Consider the following 23,814-nt stretch of genomic DNA (forward strand, 5'->3'; position numbering starts at 1 on the left):
TGTAGTCTCAAATTAATGGAAGTCTGAGTTATTTAAACTGAGAAACTTGCACAGACTTATGCCTAATAATAATAATAATAATAATAATAATAATAATAATAATGTAACACTTTATTTTGATGGTTATTTTGAGTATTAGTAGACTGTCTGCTTAATATCTGTTGATACAGACATTCAATAGAGATTTAACTGACTATAAGAAACTTTGCAAGTACGTCAACTTACACTAACCCTAACCTAGTCTACTTATAATCTAATGAGAATTGGTTGGCATTTAGATGCAATGTAACTTAAATTCAACAAAAGGACCATCAAAATAAAGTGTGACCTATTATAATGTTTTTGTGTGCACATTTGTAACCTAAGACCACAAAACCTGTCATCAGGGTCATTTTTTAATTATATTATTGTGATTTATAGATCTTCTGGAAGCCAAGTAATAAGCTTTCCATTGATGTATGGTTTGTTAGAATAGGAAAATCGTTAATCTGAGTTCAAAAGATCTAAATATTGAAAAGATTGGCTTTAAAGTTGTCAAAATTCAGTTCTTAGAATTGCATATTTTTAATAAATAAATCAATGATCTATTTACTTAATATTAAGCATTTATATTTACTTAATGCTTAATGGTTTTGCCATGAAAATAAAACAATAATTTGACTAATACAATGTATTGTTGGCTATTCCTACAAATATACTCATGCAACCTAAGACTTTGTGTTCCGGGGTCACGTCTTTAAAAATGACTTAAATGTTCTAATTGAACTATTACCTAATCCAAGCTTAGTCTAAACTCTGTCTGTGAAGCCAGGTAAGAGCTTTTATTATTATACTGTAGATACTCTGGGTCCATGTACTGTACATGACACCATTTTAACAAAACATGTAAAATGTTTTATGCAATTTTACTTTTTAGCAATTTGTGGGCCTAAAAATGCAAAACTCCGCAAACAGTTGTCAAAGTTTTTCAAAGTTTTAGTTTTTTTCCCTAATTTTGCCACTTGTGGAAAGGTGATGTCAGGCATGAGTACAGGCAGAATATCTTTAAAAAGTGACATCTCCAACTAAGGCTTAGGATGCATGATGCATTGTTTTTAGTTGTTTTGACAATGTAATCTAGGAAGTATTTGTAAAGACAAGTTTCTAGTTTAAGTAAATACTTGTCATATAAATGAATCCGGAGCCTGTTACTGTATTATGATGCAATTTTGTTGACCCTAACAGGTATAAACAAGGTCTAAAAAGTGTATACTGTAGCTTGTTTACCACTTAAAGAGGTAGTGAAAAACAGTGCTGTCTAGATGCTCATGTTGTTAAGCGTATCCGAACAGCCACTAAAGATAACATCTCCTTTGCCTATTGACCCAATACTGACCTAATTCTTAATCATTATGTCACGTTGTGGAAGTCCACTAGACAGGCAGGATTTAAACTTTGCTATAAGAAACCATAAGTTCAGTTTAGCGAGGAGATGAAAAAGCATGTCTCGCCAGTTTTTATTTGTAACCCAAAAACAGGGTTTGGCATAGTTTTGTGACTATTAGAGAAGGTATACATTTTAAGTGTGAGTTTTAAAAAAGCCCATACATAATTCTTGCCCAAAAGTGGACTGATCCAATTGACAAAAACATATCTTGTAGTTCTACTTATAGAGATAGTTCACCCCAAAAAAAAGGCTTTACTCATATACACTACTTTACTAAATCATTTAGTCATATGTTAAACACAAAAGACATTTTGAAGAAAGCTGGAAACATTTAAATATTGGCTTCAATAGTATTTTTGAAAGTCATTAGTTCAAATTATCTTCTTTTATGTTTAATACAAATATATAAAAAATCCTAATATCAGATGTAAATAAAGTACTAACAGGTCCTCTTTGAAGAGTAAAATAACTAACATCTTAATCTAATCCTTTTGTCACTGATGGAGAACAAGAAACAAGTTGAGAATAGTACTTAGTGTAAACATCAGGTTTATTGCAATGTGCATTTTTGCATCCATAAATCGTTAGAAAAAAAATACCATGGACACAACGAAGCAACAATACCCATGTTTTGAAAAAAAAAAAACAGTCTTCAAAAAAAAGTCTCCCTGTGAAAAGTTACACATGGTCCTGTTGGCTTGTGAGTATTAGGCAAGTCTTTGGTAGTTAGAAAACACAAAGTTCAGTCAAAAAAACATGTGGCCCTCTTCAGACACCAACATGCCTGTTTGTTGGTTGGCAAAGAAGGTCAGCAGAACACACGTCAGCAGAACATTCGCAGCAACATTTTCCACCTATCCCTAACCTCCATTTTCGCTTTACATCGATTGCTAATTTACAGAACTATGCAAATGTATACAGATTTTCATTCCCAAATAAAGACAAAAATCATCATTCTTTTTACACACAGCCCATATAAACAAGTTGATTTTGTTCCGTTTCAAAGCATTAACAAGCAATAATCCCCATAAGCAGCAGGCCCCTTCTGCAGAGATACAAGCGATGCTATACAAATCATATGGCAGGAGTCGCCGCTGTGGACAAGTGCTCCGTTACAGGTCCGTCTCAAACGTCCTCATCTACAGGAGCTAAGATTGTCCACAGCACTAGGGATCAATGATGTGGAGGGCATGAACATGAGTCCCGTCTAGCTTGTGCTCTTGTGAGACTGTGGGGGACGTTTCATTTCCTTGGCTTGACTTGGAAAGGCCGAAGATTCGCTCCGGGCCAGCTCAATCAGGCAAACCCCTCTCCGTCTCTTCGTAAGAGGGACCAAGGGAAAGCAAGGCTGGGCCGCCTTCTAAGCGAAGGGGCACGTCAGTCCCATTGTACAGTAACCTCGGATGTCTACATCACTCTCTCTTTTCCATGTTAGTCCCAAGAGATTGTCGGATTTTACAGAACTAGGCCACTGGTACTGGTCGTAATGCTTTCATTTCAGGTTTCATCTGTACAGCCAGCTTCATCTTGAAGTTGCATATCTGGAGGTCTGTTTCAGGTTGAGAGCTGTGGCTCTGCCTGCCCCATGGCAGAGCCACTTATACAGCAGAGCCCGTGCTGCTGTATTGGTGGTCTCCATTTTCAGGGGACCCCAGCTCCTGAGGCTCCAGCGGAAGGCTGGAATCTGATGGCAGACGGGACTGAAATTTCTCCAGCTGCTCTGGGCTCGCCAGGTTCTTCAGCAGGCTGTTTTCGCGCTCCAGCTGGTTGTTCTTCTCTGCCAGCTCCTTGATCTGCTCCTTCAAGATCTCCACTTCCTCCCTAACTGCATACATTAGGTGATTCTTTACAAGATCCTACAAGAAAAAGAAAGGGGAGTTGAGTTTGCATGATCACAACACAACAAACTCAGCCTGTATCACATACAATGCAGGTGATCTCCACATGTTGAAATGATGCAAGAATTCAGTAGAATGAGGCTGAGAACTTCAAGTAAATCCACATTTCCCCTCTTAGGCCACTGAAATAACTTGAATGCTATTTATTACTGTTCCTTATTTTGCCATCAGGGTCGATTTATGAATTATAACTGTACATTATGTTCTATTTTATTAGAAGTTACAAAATCAATCTAAGAACAAATGCACCATTATTTTTCAAGTTTAATTAAGGTACTTATTACTATTCTCATGTTTGCATCTATTGTGAGCATGTTTTATATACTGTATGACAGAGCAGTCCTATACACTGTAAAACCCAACAGTCAACTTTATCAAATGAAATGAGTGTTGGTAACTCAAAATTGGTTGAAAGTTAATTCTACTCATTTGAAAAGTGTTTTTAACTCAGTGTTGAAGGTAGAGTTAATTAAATACCCAATTACTTCAATTTAAATGGAGTAAGTTCACAGTACGCATATAGATTAGTTTAACTCAAATGGTTTGTTGCAATCAATTTCCTCAAACGATTTGAGTAGCCTTAACTTATTGGGTTTTACAGTACTCAGTTGGTTTGAGTTCTCATCATTTATCAGATTTTACTGTGCTCAAATTGCTTCATTTACTCAAATGTGTTAAGTTCACAGTACTCATTAAGATTAGTTTTTGAACTTAAATGGTTTGTTGCAACCGGTTTCCTCCCATGGTTTGAGTTACCTTAACTTCTTGGGTTCTACAGTGTAGGCAAGTAGACCTACAGCTGTCATAATAACTAATTATGTTAGTTCTGCAAATGTGGCTTTGGGTTAATAAAAATGTTTATTGCAAGCATGAATTATATAGCTTATGACAGTAAAAATACATTAATAAAGGACAGTTTAAGATACCAAATATTATTGCAGTTATGGGTTTAAAATCACATTTACAATTAAATAGTAATGGTAAATAATACTAGCATGAACATTGGGCGTTTTAAAGAAGGATTAGTTGTTAAAGGTGCTACCTGGAATAGAAAGGATATTTGATAACAAAAAGTGTTGATATCAGACAAGATTATTTGTTCATTTTTCAACAGGGACTATGGATTAACATGAACGCTTAAATACATTGCAAATATGAATTATGTAGAATATACTGCAGTTATGGATGAGCTTTCTTTTATAATTCTAGTAATACATGCTTTAACACGTACTAACAAGTTAATTAATGCATTTTCTTTCAAATGTTAACTAGGGAGATTAAATAGATTTAAACAGAGACTTTAATGGTGCATGCATGTTAAACTTTGACTTTTACTGCAGGTGGGCCAACAAAGCATATGCCATAAAGGTAAATGCAGCAGCTCTAGAGCGTGCCACAGCTCTGGTTTCAACCTACACAGAAACCAGATACTTTCCACTGCACTTTTACAAACACGAGATCTTTCTAGAACTCATCAGATGGTGGTATTAAAAAGAATATTTATCCATCTTACCATTGCTTGTTCGATCTTGTTGTCAATTGCCACAACGCTCGCGCCAGAGGCACTGCAAAAGACAAAGAAACAAAAGTATCATTAGGGCAGTTCAGACACCGCAGTAGTAAACAAGCTCTCAGTGCGTGACAACTGTTTTGAACCGCAGCGAATGCCGCAAAACTAGTCCGAAAAACAATTCCTATCAAAAACATCTAATAATCCTGAAAAATCGTCCTACCTGTTGTCTAGTTTAACCGATACTACATCCCCTCCGAGGAAGGACGAAAAGAAGGAGATGGAGAAATTGTGCAGCTGGTAGACTGCGAGCTCCATTGGATTTTTGAACATCTCCGTGCTCATATTGAGTACAAGACCCGTCTGGATGATACTTCTCGCCACTTTTGCGACTGGTTTGGACACGACTTTAAGATCCTGGTTGTTTTGTTTCGTTGCTCTGTTGCGACGCGCACAGAGAAGCCGGGCGCTATGAGTAAACTAGGAGCGGTTTCAGAGAAACGCTGTCGGCTAGTGATGCTATTTCTGCCGCAGCGGGGCTTTTATACTCGGCGCGGTGACGTCGCGTGACGCATGAATACATTATTCAAATGAGGTTTGTGGCATAGATTTTCGCTTTGCCCTCTCACTGAACTCGCCCAAAGAACACACAGCATGCAGCAGCAGCGAGCCGCAGGACAAACCCCTAACACACATCAACAAAAACAAGGCACGCCGTTAGCACGCGGCCTTTGCAAGTTGCAACATTTGTATTTTGATAACTGATACGTTTTGCCAAGTTATGACATGAAACAGATAGCTGTGCAACTGCTAAACACACGGATGTTTTGTTTATTCGGGTAAGGTCAACACCTCTGAGGAACAACGTGTTCTTGTTAACCCCAGTAATTTGTCACATAGTGAAAAATCAGCTATTCGGCTGTCTATTAGAGTAAAATGATATCATTTTACTTTTAATGAATGCCTCAGGGTCTTTGAAAGTTTATTTTAATTGTATTTATTATTATAATTTTGCAGCTGACGAATCAGACGCAGTTATAGTTGCATGGATAAAAAGTCTAAACAGAGTTTTCTCATTGCACTTTTTTCATATTATTTAACTGCAGCCTTTAGTGCCTCTAGTGGCCCACTTGTGTATAACAGACATAAACACATGCTGTTTGTGGGCTGGAATCAAAGTCACTGAGACTTGAAAACTTAGATATTAGTCAGCAAGCTGCTGTTTGCACATTTTGCTCACTCAGAATGTAAACACACTTGCTCCGCTGTCCATCTGTTACTTTTTAGCAGTAAAGCAAATAAGCTCATAACAAAATGCATGCCTTAGATGAGTCTTATAGTTAGTTATAGTTAAATGCATGAGACTTATAGTTAGTATCTAAAAAAGTTTAAACATTAACCACATCTAAAAAAAAAACACGAAATATGATATTATTTTAATATGATATTAGAATATATTATTTTTAATTGTCATGGTCACAAACTCCCCCCCCCCCTCCCCCTTTGAACACAATATATTTTATTTTGAGAAACATTTAAAATATTTATTTATAGTTTCAAAAACACTGATATCTTTACAATTTAAAACAGCATCTTTGGATATCTTTTCTACTGTTGTCCTAAAAAACAAACAAAAAAAGTAAATAAAAAATCTCACAAATACCATAGGAGCAGTATAGCAGAACATTTTGCCAGTTTTGACTCTTTTCCGAACCGTGGTATACCTTAAAAACAGTTATCATCCCATGCCTAGTTGTAACATGTTTATATATGTTTTATCTACAGTTAAGTTGTGTGTCATATTACAGCCTGTCATCCAAATGTTCGGCCTGTAGCATGATTGCGTCTAGATCCCAGTGGAGCCCTTTTAAAAGGTGATGGCTCAAAGTTGATCCACCTAATGAGATTTCACAGAAAAGGCCAAATTAGTGACCATATTGCTGTCACTTTCCATTTCATGCAGAATTAGCAGTGCTGCCAGATCAGATTTCATTGGAGCGCTCCAGATTTACCGTCTTCTCCTCTGACGGATTGTGACCTCCTGGTGAGCAATAGTCAGGATAATTGGCAAGTGCTTGTACAGTTTGTACTTTTTGAAATGATAACCATACCTCAAACGAAAGGGGGAACGCTATGAAGTGCCCCTTAATTTGAAGCGTTATGAATAATGGTAATGAAGTGTCAACAAAATCTTAATGTTATATAAGGTGTGTTCATGTTATAGTGACTGCTCTTGACATGACAGAACCAGGACAGATAGACTCTCTAATAAAAAGAAAGCTGCATATATTACATTCCAATGAAACTGGGATTGCCCAAAAATTTGCATGCTTCAAACTTGTTTGGTACAGTATAAATGGTATCATCCCTATTGTTGTGATGCAGAGGGATGAGCAAACAGATGCTTCATTCAGCCTCCACTCCTAAAAAAAAAAAAAAAAAAAAAAAAACCCTGCGCATCATAGTAAACACAGATGTGCCATGGTACACTATGTCTCCGTCTGTCACCATGGCCAGGGTGGAGATGTCCCAGACTCACTCCGACAAACAAAGCCTTCACACTGCCATTACACAGCTTAAAACAAGGTTGGAAACTTTCTCAGTATACACTTTAAATTCGGTAAAGTAACACTGCCTGGTACAATTCTACTTGAACCCCTTATGCAATAAAGTTTACTAAAATACACACGCACACACACAAACAAAATTGTGTTCTCAAGGCACACCTTAACTTATAGCATGTGCATGCACAAAAACACGCCAATAATTACTATGAAGGAATGTATGGAATGACATATTTTCAGTTCGTCAAGTTTAGATTCTTCAAATATCTGCTGCTTATTAGGTCAAAAAATTAAATCTGGCTCATTTGGGAAGACGGCTCCCCCAGTTCTGAAGATTAAAATGTGTAAATAACAAAATCTACAATGTAAACACTTGGATTTGTATGCTCTGAAATAAGAAAACAAATTATGCAAGAGCCACAGAACCCATCTGTAATTACTTTCCATCATGATCCACAGCAGATGATGAAGCCGGTCACGCACTTCACTGACTGTAATGTAACGATTTTTGCACCTTGTAGAGCAAGACCTGCATAATTCACCAGTTTGAGCGGTTAGACAAGACAAGCTTATGTTCACACCTCCGCAATTAATCCTTTAGCTGTCAGTCATAACGATGCACTCACACGACTTCATATTTCGTAGACTTACCGTCTGTCTCTTCGCTTAAACAGAATAGGTGAGTAGAGAGGTGACAGACTCATGGCCACGGCAGTATATGGATGGTCAGTCTATGAGAGAGAGTCTCTGTAGACGCAGCAAGAGATGCGACTTTACGACTTGATGCTGTGAAAATGTCCCATTCTCTCAGCTGAAAGGGAGGGAGGTGGACAAACAGCAATATTGTTCTTTTTTCCCTCCTCTGTTCTCTGTGAGGAAGCTATAAGACGAATCTCTGGTTGGCACGTGGGACATTTTTATTAGTGACTGTCAATGCAACATGCATTGATATTATTGATATCATTTTAAATCTAATTAATTGTACATGGAGATTAATTCATTAAATTAATTGTTTATAAAAATTGCTCAAAAGGAGTATAAAAAGTTTAAATGTGAAAGGTAAATGCAAAAACAAATAGAAATTAAATGGCATTAAATAGACAGCTCTATGAATATGTGATTAATTTAATTCAGCATAGAATTCTTTCTTTCTTTCTTTCTTTCTTTCTTTTCTTTCTTTCTTTCTTTCTTTCTTTCTTTCTTTCTTTCTTTCTTTCTTTCTTTCTTTCTTTCTTTCTTTCTTTCTTTCTTTCTTTCTTTCTTTCTTTCTTTCTTTCTTTCTTTCTTTCTTGAATGCATCAGAATTTAGATAATTTAATTTACAGAATGTTTACGATCTCCAGAACTGAGGGTATTTTTGCCCCAATAATTTGAATTTTAAGGGCATATGATTGCAAATTATAGCCTCTATCATGCATAGAGGCTGTTCTGCATTATGTGATAAATCAGCTGAGTCACGATACAGACATGATACAAATCTGGAGCTGTACAGGTGCATTAACTGCATTAAATTATGCTATTTTATACATTTTGTTTAAATATTGAAGTTAAAATTATTAGCCCTTCTAAATCATTAGCCCCCCGGTATTTTCTTGTCTTCAATTTCTGTTTAACAGAAAGATGATTTTTTTCAACACATTTCTAAGCATAGTAGTTTTAATAACTGATATATATTAACTGATTTCTTTTATCTTTGTCATAATGACAGTACAAAATATTTAACTATATATTTTTCAAGAGACTAGTATTCAGCCTAAAGTGCAACTTAAAGGCCTAATTACACTGTAAAAAAGCATTTTTGTAATTTAACAGCCGTTATTTAAAGTTTTTAAATTACAAAAATGAAATTACAAAAATTTACTGTAAAAACCAGACTTTAAATACAGAAATTTCCATAAATTTTATTTCTGTTAAGTTTCTGTAACTTAACGGTTATTTTACAGAAAATGATTATAATTTAACGGCTGTTAACTCCCCAGCTGCACTGAAAAAAGTTAAGTGGTTGTAAACAATTTATTTGGGATGAATTTAAACAAACAAATTAATTTGAACATTACAAAATTTAATATATTTGTTTAAATTTAATACATATAAATTGCTTGCTACAATTTTGCAGACCTAAGATTTTTTACACATTACAAATAACAGATTTTTTTTTACAGTGTAGGTTAACTAAGAAAGTTAAGGTAAGTAGGCAAATGATTGTATAACAATGATTTGCTCTGTTGACAATTGGAAAAAAATATTGCTTAAGAGGGCTAATAATATTAACTTTAAAATGTGTGTCTTTTTTATTATTAAAAACTACTTTTATCCTAGCTGAAATAAAACAAATAAGACTTTCTCCTGAAGAAAAAAGTATTACAGGAAATACTGTGAAAATTTCCTAGCTCTTTTCACTAAATATATATATATATATATATATATATATATATATATATATATATATATATATATATATATATATATATATATATATATATATATATATAGTTCAGAATTATTGATTTTTATTTAATTAATTTTTCCCCCAATTTTTGTTTAACGGACAGATTTTTTTTAACACATTTCTAAACATAATAGTTTTAATAACTCATTTCTAATAACTTATTTATTTTATCTTTGTCATGATGACAGTAATACTTTACTAGATATTTTAAGACACTTCTATACAGCTTAAAGTGATATTTAAATGCTTAACTAGGTTAATTAGGTTAACTAGGCAGGTTAGAGTAATTAGAGTAATTAATCGAAAAAAATATAAAGCTAAAGGGGATAATCTCCAGAAGAAAATTATTATCAGACATACTGTGAAAATTTCCTTGCTCTGTTAAATATAATTTGTGAATTTTTTAAAAAAGAAAAAAAAAATCAAAGGGGGTTTAATAATTCAGATTTCAACTGTATGTATGTATATATATATATATATATATATATATATATATATATATATATATATATATATATATGTGTGTGTGTTTGTATATATACATTTATTTTTATTATTATTTTTAATAATAATTTTTCTAATTATTGGTTAAGTTAACAAAGTGACAAGGAAATAATGCTGTTGCACTCTGGAATTTTATCTCAGATGACTCAACAAAATGTCCCTTTAGAGTTTTCCATGACCATCTATAGTGCATGTTTAAGTTCCCTTTTGTTGGAACAGAAAAGACATGTTTTAACTTTTATGTATGTAGCGTGCTCATTTCTCAATAGTCAGATTTGTTTTGTGTTCATAGTCTGACTGTCTAAAGAAACTCATGCATGACTGCAAAAAAAAAAGTGTTAGGCTGTACGTGAAGCATATGGCTGGTTTGTTTACCCATAAAACATGTCGGTACAGGAGATGGGCATACAGTGTGTTATGTAAAAGGAGATTAAGCCTTCAATGATTTAATTCGCTGGATACATTAAATTGTCTAATTGAGCTGACTCAAGAAGGCATGAATAATTCCTACCGACACAATTGAGGTCAGCCTGTAAGGCAAACGAAAAAAGCTTCTTTGTTGGCATCTAAGATAATTTATTTTTCTGTTCCAAGTAAAACTTTTCCCTGGAACATGTGTGCAAATATGTATTTTATGCATGTTTTTCACTTGTTAGTAAGGTTCTTCTATTGTCCTTCGGCGAAAACCCTTGACTTGACCTACTTGAGAGCTAATAGCCTGAGTGCCAGGCCCTGCCCTTAACAGTCAGTGAGACAGGAATTTAGGCCAGAAAGATACATTTGTAGGACTTTTGCAAGCAACACTGAATGGTTTTAGTGACTATAAAATGCATGAGCGTGAGAAAGACTTCTGTGTGTGTGTGTTTTTTTTTAAGTTACTAATGCTCACCCAGGCTGCATTTATTTGGAATAGTTTTCTATTTTAATGCATTTCTAAATGTGATCTATTTCTGCGTGTGCAGGCACAGTGCATTTATGTGAAAGAAAACATAATAAAATATAGTCTTAAGTGTTTATCAAGAGGTAATTAATATTGCTTGATGCTATTAGCAGGTTTGCCAGCATGCTGTTCCAGGAGAGAACCCTGAGCTCAGCAATAATTGAGGCCAGGACTCCTGCCTGTACAATAAGCATGTAAGGGGGTCTGAGATCAGGTAGGCCTCGAGAGAGTCCCTTGGCGGAGATGGGGTGGAATGTGGAGTCTCCCAAAACAAAAATAAGGCAGTAGGGTGAAGTTGGTTTGTTTATTAAAGGCTCTGATTAATCTGATTGGATTATTGCTGATAATTACGGATGAGAGACCAGCCGCGATTAATCAAATCACCTGCTTCTCACAAAATTAGTTTATAAAACTTTACTTATTTTGATTTATGCTCAATTTAATTAATGAATAAATGTGTTTTCTATTAATTTATATGCTATAAATTGTATAAATTATTTTATATTATTATTGTTATTTATTATTAATAATAATAATACTAATAACAAATATATATTGTATTTGATAATTTATTGTTTATTGTTTATTTTTTATTTTTGTTTTTTTCGTTTCGTTTTTCGTTTCGTTGTTTTGTTTTGTTTTGTTTTGTTTTGTTTTGTTTTGTTTTGTTTTGTTTTGTTTTGTTTTGTTTTGTTTTGTTTTGTTTTGTCCCTGTGCAGTCATCAAAGTTGCACGTCCCATTGACATGCACTGAAACGAAGCACAAAATAAGCATGAACATTTTCGTGCCGTGGCTGACTGAGCAATTATGACTGGTCAGGTCGTCAATGGCATTATTATCTTGCTGCTTACATAAGGCTGCATTTGAACAGTTATGAAAGCTCCTCTAACCATACACCAAGCATTAGCAGGTATTTGTACTTTTACGGCCCAGGTGTATCACACATCTGACCCCTTTTGTTGCTTTGTTATCTGTCTAGACAAGACTCTAGGACTTTGAGTACTTATGGGTTACATCAGCAGCTCTGTGATTACCCAGTTTAACATTTCTGTACTGAAGAGCCATTTTTTTGACATGACAGTAAACCCAAGTCCCCTGTAATGCATTGAGTTTGCCACTTGAGGCTGTTGTGGATGACCAAAGTTCTTATTAATGGTGGATATTTACACCCGCTTGAGTTTTGTGTCATCTCAGCAGATCAACTTATCTGCTTTTACGTGACTGAGGACAATCTGGTGCTGTATAAGCTTGTGTTTATTTATTTATTTTCAGATTTCTAAGCAACAGCACTATACTGAATTATTTAAATATTCATATATAAGTATATACACCATTCAGAAGAATGAAAAAGAAATCTCTAATGCTTACCGTTACATTTATTTGATCAAAATGTATTAAACACACTAATTGTGACATATTACATTTTAAATGAACTATTTTCAGTTGTAATGTATTATAAAATGTCATTTGTTTCTGTGATGCAAAGCTGGATTTTAGCACCATTGATCCTTCAGAAATCATTCTAATATGCTGAACTGGTGCTCAATATATAATGATAACACTCGTGCTGCTTAATATTTTTGTGATATAATAAAATATTATGTAATGTATCTACTTAACATGTTAAAAGCAAATTGACTCTCTTAAATGCACGTTAAAGACTTATTGCTACACATGCAAAACATTATGGAAATAATGTGTCTGCTCCATGGCTTCATTTCCATGTTATGTCAGAAATCTGACTTACACATGTAAATCTCATGTGAATGTATGAAATGTGGAAATTACACATTGATGGCATTATTCAACCAAAAATTTAAATCTGCTGGTAATTGACTTTTAAATTTAGTTTAAAATTATATTTGTTTATATTATATTAAAAATATTATATTAAAAAATATTTTGTTCAATATATATGTTTACATTAATTTGCATTTGAAAGCGTTTCTGTTTTGTTTCCATTTTCTAAAAGTTGGACATTACTGTAAAAATGCAATTAAAGGCTACTGAGATGATACAGGGAAATCAGGTAATAAAGATAAAGTTTTTATTATCTGTTATTCTGGTAATAATTTAATCTAGATCAAACTCGATCATCATTCAATGTGTGATTTAACAACAATTACCGTCATGTTTTGCACATCATTTTCAAGCATCTTTGAAGATGTATAATATAAATATAACATGAGAGAATCACTTTGCAGTTACTGGTATATCTATATGTCAGTGCACATGAATAATTTTTTTTACGTGTTATCCTTTTGGCAAAGTGACTTTAAAAACCTGTGACCCGCAAACAAAACATTGGTATCTCAATGAAGACCAATGTTGACCAATGAAGGCCAAACATCAAAGAAAAAAAATATTTGTATAATATAAGTATTAGTATATATAAGTTTTAATGTAGACATTCAAGAGCTGTCACAGCAATAAACTGGGTATATTAAAATTAATATTAATGAAAAGTAATGCTCATTGCCTTCTATAGTTTCATATAGAACAAATTTTCATTCCGCAAAAGGTTCCTTATAATCAGGGGTGCCCAAACTCTTTCTTATGAAGGTCCAAAAACCAACATTGATTGAGGCTAGTGGGTTGAATGTAAATACAGTATTTATGCCATGGGTAATTTCCTAATTTATTTAACAATATTTAAAAACAACTAGAAAATAATGCTTTATATTAACTAATACAGAAGGGATGCTACCAGACGCTCCATAGATAAAACAGATAAAAAAACTGGTTAGAAGAATTACTGACGATGCAATTCAGAAACATTGCTCACGTGTTGTAGCGCTGTGGATGTATAACCAGGGTTGTAAACTCGCAAACAAACACTTGCGATCGATTCATGAGGTCAGTTGAAGAGATCGATTAGTTCAGTGAGTCGTAAAATGGGATTATCGGCCGATACTGATCTACGGCCGATCGATCAGAGCATCCCTATAATACAGCATACATTACATTTATAATGAACTTATTACAGTAAAAACAAAATCTCATTTATAACAAAATGAAGTTACACTAGTTTTTGCCATGATTGGTTCACTGATGTCTTCTGCATAGTCATCTATCCATCGAGTGACATTATTTACTGTACATTTTTTTAAAATCTGATACATTTACAAGATATATGTGAAACATTTCATTTCAGTTTACTTTTTTCTGTCAAATTAGAAATGATGATATCCTCTCTATCATTTCTGGCCCAAATCAAAGGTTTAAATGAGCCAACTTTGGCCCCGTTGGCCCTACTTTGGACATCTCCGCTTATAATGAACAAAAATGCTCTGTAGAGAAAAGAGTTTTAACACTGACACTGACACTGACGTAAAATTGAAGAAAAGTGTGTTTTTTCTACAACTGCACATCAAGCTTTGAGCTCAAATCACAGAAACCTGAAACAGAAAGGCTGCTAGGCATGTTTTCATACAGAGTCCAATGAGAGAATCTTCCCTCCAACAAAAATGTCTGTCCTGCACAGTTTGTCCAATTATACCAAATCGCTCTAATTAGTCTGTCATAGATACTCAAGCAACAAAAGGAGGGAATGTTCAGATGACATAAAGTGTCATTATTATTATCATCATCATTTAATATAATCATCATAACTTCAGAACATTAGTCCCAAGGTTATACCGAATAACACCACCATATCCATTCATTCATTCATATACTGTATCAGATGTGGAAAAATGAGTAGCGCCCATCTACAAATGCGATAATCTGAATTTCGCACAATATAATGAGGTCAGACAGTGAATGGATCTGTCTTAAGCTCTGTACGGTATGTACTAGTGATCCATGTCTTCAAGAAGCCCCCGCTGTGCAGACATGAAAAGAAATCACTCCAGATGTGGCTGTACTGCTGCACGCACTCTTAATTAATAATGCATTGTTTTTCTGCAGAGAGGCATCAGAGTGTGTTACTCTTGCACGGCTGCTCTCAGGTCATACTAATCGATGCTTCTTGCTGAGCCACGGCCTCCTGCAGGCTTTAAAATGAAGAATATCTTTCCTCAGAAAGTGGGTTTTGCATGCCATGCTTATGTAACTGTCTGCAGCCAGGTCATAAAAGTCAGTGCCAATTCAGCAGTTTATCTATAGAATATATATATATATATATATATATATATATATATATATATATATATATATATATATATATATATATATATATATATATATATATATATATATATATATATATATACTGGTGCTGTATATTCGATAAGCTTACGTCCAAATAAGTAACTATTACGGAAGCACTGAAGTTTATTAGATGACATATTCATGTGATTCAAAAGTAAGAAAGTGTATCGGTCAAAAATGAAAAGGGGATTTTAAACATCAAAATAAAAGTATGATTAGGTATAACTGTAGAATATATATTTTTTAGACACACTAGAATGTCATTCAGTGTAAAAATAATTTATATATAAAGATTTTTACAAATTTACCACAAAAATTAAACAATCAATTGAGATATATATATATATATATATACACTCACCGGCCACTTTATAAGGTCCACCTGTCCAACTGCTCGTTAACGCAATTTCTAATCAGCCAATCACATGGTAGCAACTCATTGCATTTAGGCATGTAGACATGGTCAAGACGATCTGCTGCAGTTCAAACCAAGCATCAGAATGGGGAAGAAAGGTGATTTAAGGGACTTTGAGCGTGGCATGGTTTTTGGGGTCAGACGGGCTGATCTGAGTGTTTCAGAAACTGCTGATCTACTAGGATTTTCACGCACAACCATCTCTTGGGTTTACAGAGAATGGTTTAAAAAAGAGAGAAAATATCCAGTGAGCGGAAGTTCTGTGGGAACAAATGCCTTGTTGATGCCAGAGGAGAATGGCCAGACTGGTTTGAGCTGATAGAAAGGCAACAGTAACTCAAATGACAACTCGTTACTACTGATGTATGCAGATGAGCATCTCTGAATGCACAACACGTCAAACCTTGAGGTGGATGGGCTACAGCAGCAGAAGGCCACACTGTGTGCCACTCCTGTCAGCTAAGAACAGGAAAATGAGGCTTCAATTTTCACAGGCTCACCAAAATTGGGCGTCAATTTATTTATATTGATATGTATACGTGACCTGAAAGATGAATAAATAAGCTTTCCATTGATTCATACTTTGTTAGGATAGGAAAATTTTTGGCCAGGAACTATCTGAATGTCTGGAATCTGAGGGTTAAAAAAATCTAAAAACAAAGAAAATCCTGTTTAAAGTTGTTCAAATATCAACTGAGACTTTATGTTCAAAAACTGTTCCTCCATTTTCTAAATTGCCCCCTCTGAATCCAAGGTTGATCAAATTCTTAACCTCAATCCAAGTTAAAGATGGTTGATATCTACAATTTATGTTAGAATAATTTCTTTGCTTCCATCTTCAACTGCTTTATTTAAGCAAACATATGGGCAAGATCTGGGTATTAAGGACCAGTTTCTGAGGACCAGTGGATGGACATTCTCAGTTTAGTTCACTCTTCGTCTATTTGAACCAGACACGCCCCATTTCAATGTAAAATACTACATAGGATCCATTTCACTAATGTAAAACTTTCTAAGATATTTCCAGAGAGAAGCGATGTCTATAACAGATGTAAGCAGTCACTCATAATCATAAATTTGGTCCTGTTAAAAATTAACAAACTATTAACAAAATATTTTAAAAATTCTTTCTCAAGCCTTCAATATAATCATCACTCCTGACTCTCTGACTGCATTTCTTGGTTATCGTACAATCCCAACTACACAAACATCAACAAAGAGAAAAAAGGAAGAAAGAGAAACTTTTAGTATTCACTTTATATTATCTTGTTCTATATTTACCCATATATCTTATATCATTTATTTATTTATTTATTTATTTATTATTTAATTGTATTATTATTTATTTATCGTTGTCTTGATTCATCTTTGCATACTTATTGAAGGCCTCAGGAAACACGGAGGGGTGAGAGATGGGAGGGATGGTGCTTAGAAGGGGGTAAAAGAGTTTGGTTTGATTTAATAGTTCTGTAGTTTTCTGTTGTTTCTGTTGTTGCTATATATTTGATGTCATCTCTTTGTTGATAGGACTTTTATTTTCCTATACATTTATATGTTTGTATATTATCTGGAAAAAAGTTGTCCAAATTAAGTTTTTGTCTATATGCATTACTAATAATAATAATAAAAAAAAATAGTTAGATTGATATTCTGATGGTTTTTGTCATAAAATAATCATTTTGACCCATACGATGAATTGTTGGCTGTGTTTTTATACTCCAGGGTCACATAATTAATAATGTCGTAATACTTTATATCCACTACTTATCCAGAAGGTGGTCTGACATGAGCCACAGAGATATTCTGCTGTTCTTCATTGAGTTCCCTGCCTGCATTGTGGCAGCATTGCAAGTGAAGCCCCAGTGTTCTGGCCTCCGATGATAAGCAGACAGGCCAGGAGAAGAGTGAAGCATAAGGCATCTGATGTCAGAGTGCGGTCATTACATCCGCTTTTACCGTAGATCATCTGGCATCAGCACAGCGTGCACAGCCTGGCAATATGCCTTCAGCTCAATCCATTCATTAGTGCATCTCATCTCAACTGAAAACAAAACGTGTGTGTGTGTGCGGAGCGGTACTAATTTATTTTATCAGGTACGGTTCAGTGTCTTTTGGCTAGTGAAGTGCTTGTTTGTATTCAGCGCAAGCAGTGAGGCTTGAAAATGAAAGTAAATCAATTTAATACATAATTGCGTTAATCAGTGCAATAAAAGGCCACCATAAATCATCCAAAGTGTCGGTACTCATTAAATGAATACTGAGAACAATCGTTCTTTATTTACTTAGAGAGAGAGGGGAAAATGGAGTTACTCTCTTGCATTGTTTAATCAGCACTGAAAGAATTTGTCCTCTAAATCATATGATGTTGTCATCGGACAGTTTCCAAAGACAACACAGACGAAATGCCTTTGACACAATTGAACCATAAACCTTAAGGCAAACACCGATGTCTAAACAAGTCAAGAACAGGAGCAAAGGTCAGAAGATGCAGTCTTATCTTGCAAGCATATTGACATGACAGTGCACAATCACACACATACACAAAAGATCAACACATATCCCGTCCATCTTAGTCTATATAAGGCCGGATGAGACCCATGTGCGGATTGGAGCTGGAAGCCTTGCATGGAAGATTTACCACACCTGGACCACTTCATACTTACTGCCACAAAACTCTATCCTCTCTCTTTGCCATGAATGAAACTTTGGAATTTTTCAGAAATGGGGTAACCCTGTTCAGCCTGAGCCATAACTGAACATAACCGCCTCTTTCTGAGTAAAAGCATTCGTGTGCTTATTTACAGTTATGTGTGTGCATTCAAGCAATTACCTGTGCAGAGTGAAAATATGTTATCTTGACGCTTTGTACATTCTTAATCTCGTCCACACAAAAGGATTAAATCGTTTAAAGGTATGAGCTGACATATGATACATGTGCAGGTAGCAGAGGCGATGACGTAAATGCTCAGATCAAAGTTATCCAACCGGACCGAAATACGTAGGTCAACTGAACGATGCAGAGATGTTGTTGTCTGATGTGCAGGGCTCTTACACGTAGGCAGCGTTTGAGCCAATTAGCTGTCAGCGTATCTCCAAAACAATCTAGAAACCTAGTCAGACTTGGGAAAGTTGTCCAAAAAAGGGGAGATGTTGGCGTATGGCCATTTTTGCAGAAACACGCAATGTTCAGAGAAGGTGGAGACAATGCGCTGCCCTAAAACAGGCTTTTCTGAACTCTGGCGAGGTCGACTGTTGGCCTCAGATGCTCTCTTACAGTACATCATGAGGGAATTGACTGAGAATGGGAATTAAGTACTCACACAAATCAAGTAATGTTGACCATCAATTAGGGCTAAATGCAGTTTGCACGGCCCAAATTTACAATCTTGCACGCAGCAGACTACAGAGTTTCTCTGTACTTTACTCTGTACAAGTGAGATGCAGGCACCCAAATCCATTTTTTTAAAATGCAGAAAACGTGCTTGGTAAACTAAGTTGAACCTTAAAAAAGGGTTTCAAAAGGTATTTTGATACTAAAATGGGAAATAAAAGTTTACTACAACTACTGGCCAAAAAAAATAAGTTCTTGAGGGACCAGCCTGTTACCTAGTTCCTATAACTACTTGGAGTGAAAGCCCCTTTAAAGAGCTCCTTTTATTGGGTTTTTGAAAATTACAGTGTGTAAACACAGAGGGGTATTTCATTTCAGTGTAGACGGACTGAAATGCAAGTTTTGATAACGGAGGTGCTGCAATACTCAATCGCTTTCTGGCTGGTTTTCTGAATAATTATGTATTAGTTTCTGATTTGTTAAGCCCCATTCAAAAAAAAAAAAAAAAAAAAAAGAAGATTTTTGCTGCTTGTTTAAACTACTTAGTTAAAATGAGGAGTTGAAACAACACAATTCTTGAGATTATTTGGTATAACTTATGTAATGTTCCATCCACTTTGTCTTAATCTATTTGTGTTGGGATAGCATGAAGGAATTGTGTGGAACCCAGCATTTTTTACAGTGTATGGTTATTACACAACCAGCAAGTACTGATGCTGGCAAAATATGTGCATGCCCAGTGAGCGTGAACGGTCACGTATCATGTGTTAGGCTGTGGAAGTGTGGATGGAGATCATTTTTCTAAAACACATTAACAGTGCCAGTCTGGACAAGGAGCATTAACTTTTTAAAACACAAATGCACTAGTGTAAATGGGTCCACCTGGGCGATTCAATAAAAAAAGGCACAATATACAGTTGAAGTCAGAATTATTAGCCCCCCTGTTTATTTTTTTCCCAAATTTGCTGTTTAACGGAGAGAAGTTTTTTTTCAACACATTTCTACACATAATAGTTTTAATAACTCATTTCTAATAACTCATTTATTTTATCTCTGCCATGATGACAGTACATACTATTTTACTAGATATTTTTCAAGACACTTCTATACAGCTTAAAGGGACATTTAAAGGCTTAACTAGGTTAATTAGGTTAACTAGGCAGGTTAGGGTAATTAGGCGAGTTATTGTATAATGATGGTTTGTTCTGTAGAATATGGAAAAAATATATAGCTTAAAGGAGCTAATAATTTAAACCTTAAAATAGGTTTAAAAAATTAAAAACTGTTTTTATTCTAGCCTAAATAAAACAAATAAGACTTTCTCCAGAAGAAAAAAATATTATCAGACATACTGTGAAAATTTCCTTGTGCTGTTAAACATAATTTAAAAAGAACTAAATTGACTTTAAAATGTGGAGACTGTGCTTTACTAAACTAGACTGCAATGAATAACACACAGATTTTCCCACAGTAATACTTTGTGCAAAAGTGATGCAAGTGTTTTTTTCGTTCCATAATGAGAGGAACTGTGTGTGCCAACAGTGTGTGTTGAAAGAGCATGTCAGTATGCAACAGTTTCACCCTACTCTGCAAACTGAGATTGAACTACTTGATGCCATCAAGAATATGTCTTTCGATATTGTTAGAGATATGCGTTGGAGATATTGTTTGCAACTCTAAGTCACTGTAAAAACAAGCCAGTTAGTAGAAAGCCTGTTTCAATCTAATGCAAATACAAAGGGTGTGAACACATTCAGTGTATTTGCACTCAAACTTTTACTTCCCTTTCTCTCTCAGAGCTACAGTACCATTTTATTAACAATCAAAGCTGTTATTAACATTTTTCATTTCGAAATATAATAATCAGATACGTCTTTAAGTATATGCAGGTACAGTATATGACAAAGCAGCTGAGATAAGAAGCAGTGAAAGAAGTTCTGGTATTTGTAACTAAACGTTCGAAGGTTTATAGAAACAGATATCTCAGTATGGCCCCCATTCATATTTAAATACCACTTTCTTTTGTTATTTTCAGATATGTAGTCACACAGACATGGCTTTACATAACAGTGAATCGAGTCAACCGCCACACCCAGAGATATGCAGAAGTGCTGCAGTGTTTTTCTAGTTCTTTTTGTAAAGGTATGGTATTAACATGTGTTTCAATATTATCTAAACCATCCACCAGAAACCATCCATTTCTCAGAGCGAACACAAAATCTGACTTGTTCCTATTTACTTCCTTGATGCCTGGTTCTGGTGTTGTTATGAATGTTTTATCCATGCACTCTACTTATCATAAAAATGTTCTTGTAATCATTGATCAAAATGAAATAATCTGCTACAATACTTCTACTTCACCTTTAAAGGGTTGGTCCAGAGTGTATTTTTAAGGCTGGTTGTTGTGTTGTAATCAAGCATGTGTGCTCATGCTTATTTGTAAAAAAAAAATATGTTATTTTTTTTATATACCTTACTTTGATTATGCGCAGCTGCTCAGCTAACATGAAAACGACTGTCATATTTCCTAGTTTCTCTGAAAGGCCCGCCCTCAAGAGGCTCTGATTGGTCAGCTAACATAATGTACTGTGATTCACGGATCGGCTCCACATCACCAGTAAAGCGTCACACCCCCACAAGCATGCGCTTTTGCGCTGTGTAAATACTGTCAGTCAGAGTAGCTGTTAGTCATATCAGTTTGTGCCTAAATCAGGCAGAAAATGACACAGAGGACACAGCTGAACCTCATGCCTGCTCTTTAAAATAAAATCTGACAAGTGTCTTTCACATATATTCGGAATAAGTATTTGTACGTAATATGAAACGTTCACATATCTTTTATGAGTTTGTTTTTTGAGATATATAACGCAGGGAAAGTTGCCGCAGAGAGAGACTCTGCATCGCTGGTGAAGATTGTGGGTGTTTACAGCGGTTTGACAGATAAATATGAATTTGTTGCTAAATTGTTAATTGTGCCAAACAACATTTCCCATTGTTTACCTCCTCATTTATGTCCTCACTAACATACTGTTAATGCTAGAAATTGTGTAATCGATTCATTTTAACAATTAAAAATACTTTGGTTGTGTCTCACAGTTCACAGCCTTGTCTATTATGGCTGGAGGAGTTTTTAGCTGAATCCAGCACTGAATCCCACTTACCCAAATTTTTATAGTCCCCAAAATTCGTTTGCTGTAGGCTTTGCTAAGCTAACTCTGTAAAAGCCAATGTCTCCCTTTGCATTGAACTTTAAGCGCATTACATTCAGACATATTGTTTATGTTCACACAGCTACATTACACATCAACTAAAGTCTAAATTATAATATCGTAGTGGACCACCCCTTTAAGACAAATTTCCTTCTTTGTGGATGGCAGCCTCTTAAGGTACAAACAAAATTAGATGGAACAAAAAAACACATTTAATGCTTTTGTATTTGCTCACAAAAAGTATTGCTTTATCTCCAGAACTGGCAAGTGAAATAAGAATGTTGTATTGCAGATTGTTTGTGTTTTTCTTTCACCCTCAAATTATTTCCATCCCTGTTTTTGGTGAATGCAAAGTTTCTTGAGAAAATTCTTATGGGTTTGGAGCGAAATACAGAAGTACAGAAACACAGTCTATATATAAATCAAAAGAATAGATTTCTAACAAGAATTTATGCTGACTTTCAATGTTTAATTCTGTTAACATTACCAAACATGGCGCGGTTTGGTATTTGTCTTGCACTGCACACGATGACACACACATCACAGGACGAAAGCACATCTGGAGTGTTTTAAGAACTGGAATTTTTGCTGTGAAATGACAAAGGCAAAAGCTCAATAGCAGAGTTCAGTAGCTATGATTTCAGAAATGTGCTTCAACACCTTCAATTGGCTAGAAAACATTCCTTGCATTTGGAGTTGCACAATCGCGTGAAGGTCAGTCTCTTTAGTGACTGTCTACAAACTAAGCTCATCCCGTCTGCACTTTTGCTTACTGTACGCCCCTCCCTGCTCCGTGCTTTGCATGTCTGCAAGTGTTTGCCTGTTGTCTGGCTTGGGTGCTATTTCTGGCATGAGCAAAGGTGTTATGTTTGTTGTGACATTGACAGTACCTGCAGGGTTGCCGAGTCACTTCAATACCTTCACCCTGTTGCTTGTTATAAACTGCTTTGACTGGTGTGCCATCACATTGTCCATTTCAAGACAAAACTCTTTTTACTGTCCTTATGACATCCTTGAAAACGTCAAATTTCTGACCATAGGAGAGACTCTGAGGACAGGCTCACTTCAATCAGGCCTATGACATAAACATGGTTAGCAGCAGGTTCTCAGAAAGCCTGCCCAAGTAAACAGACCACAGGAAGAGCCTCTAACATGACCTTCACATGAGGACAACAAGGAAGCTGGCTGCCTGACATGGGCCCTATTATTAGACACTCTGTGATAGACGCTGGCATGGAAGTTGTGGTTTATGTCGTGCAAGACCCTGACTGCTTTTTTTTGCTTATATGACAGAAAAGTTGATGCAGTCTAAGAAAATGGGAAGAAAAAAAGTCGTAACACTGTATTATCAGTTGTCCCTCAACAGGCATGACTGTCACTGATTTTAAGTATTTAACTAAAAACAGAAAACTTAG

The 23,814-nt window shown here is 35.1% G+C and overlaps 1 protein-coding gene across 2 annotated transcripts in view; it reads right to left on the minus strand.

Annotated features, from left to right (window-relative positions):
* Nucleotides 1-1,958: 1,958 nt before the first annotated feature.
* tsc22d3 (TSC22 domain family, member 3) overlaps nt 1,959-23,814 on the minus strand; it is a 53,997-nt gene continuing 32,141 nt past the window's right edge. The window contains exons 1-3 of one of the 2 annotated variants that reach the window (XM_056472357.1): nt 5,058-5,364; nt 4,838-4,889; nt 1,959-3,282 (exon numbers count right to left, since the gene is read on the minus strand). In XM_056472357.1, coding sequence (XP_056328332.1) covers nt 3,025-3,282; nt 4,838-4,889; nt 5,058-5,179 — 432 coding nt within the window. In that variant the 5' untranslated portion in view covers nt 5,180-5,364 and the 3' untranslated portion in view covers nt 1,959-3,024. Of the gene's footprint in view, nt 3,283-4,837; nt 4,890-5,057; nt 5,365-23,814 lie in introns of those variants that run through there. The other variant, XM_056472356.1, reaches the window with a different exon arrangement.

The sequence above is a fragment of the Danio aesculapii genome, chromosome 14, assembly GCF_903798145.1.
Source record: "Danio aesculapii chromosome 14, fDanAes4.1, whole genome shotgun sequence".
Classification (NCBI taxonomy): domain Eukaryota; kingdom Metazoa; phylum Chordata; class Actinopteri; order Cypriniformes; family Danionidae; genus Danio; species Danio aesculapii.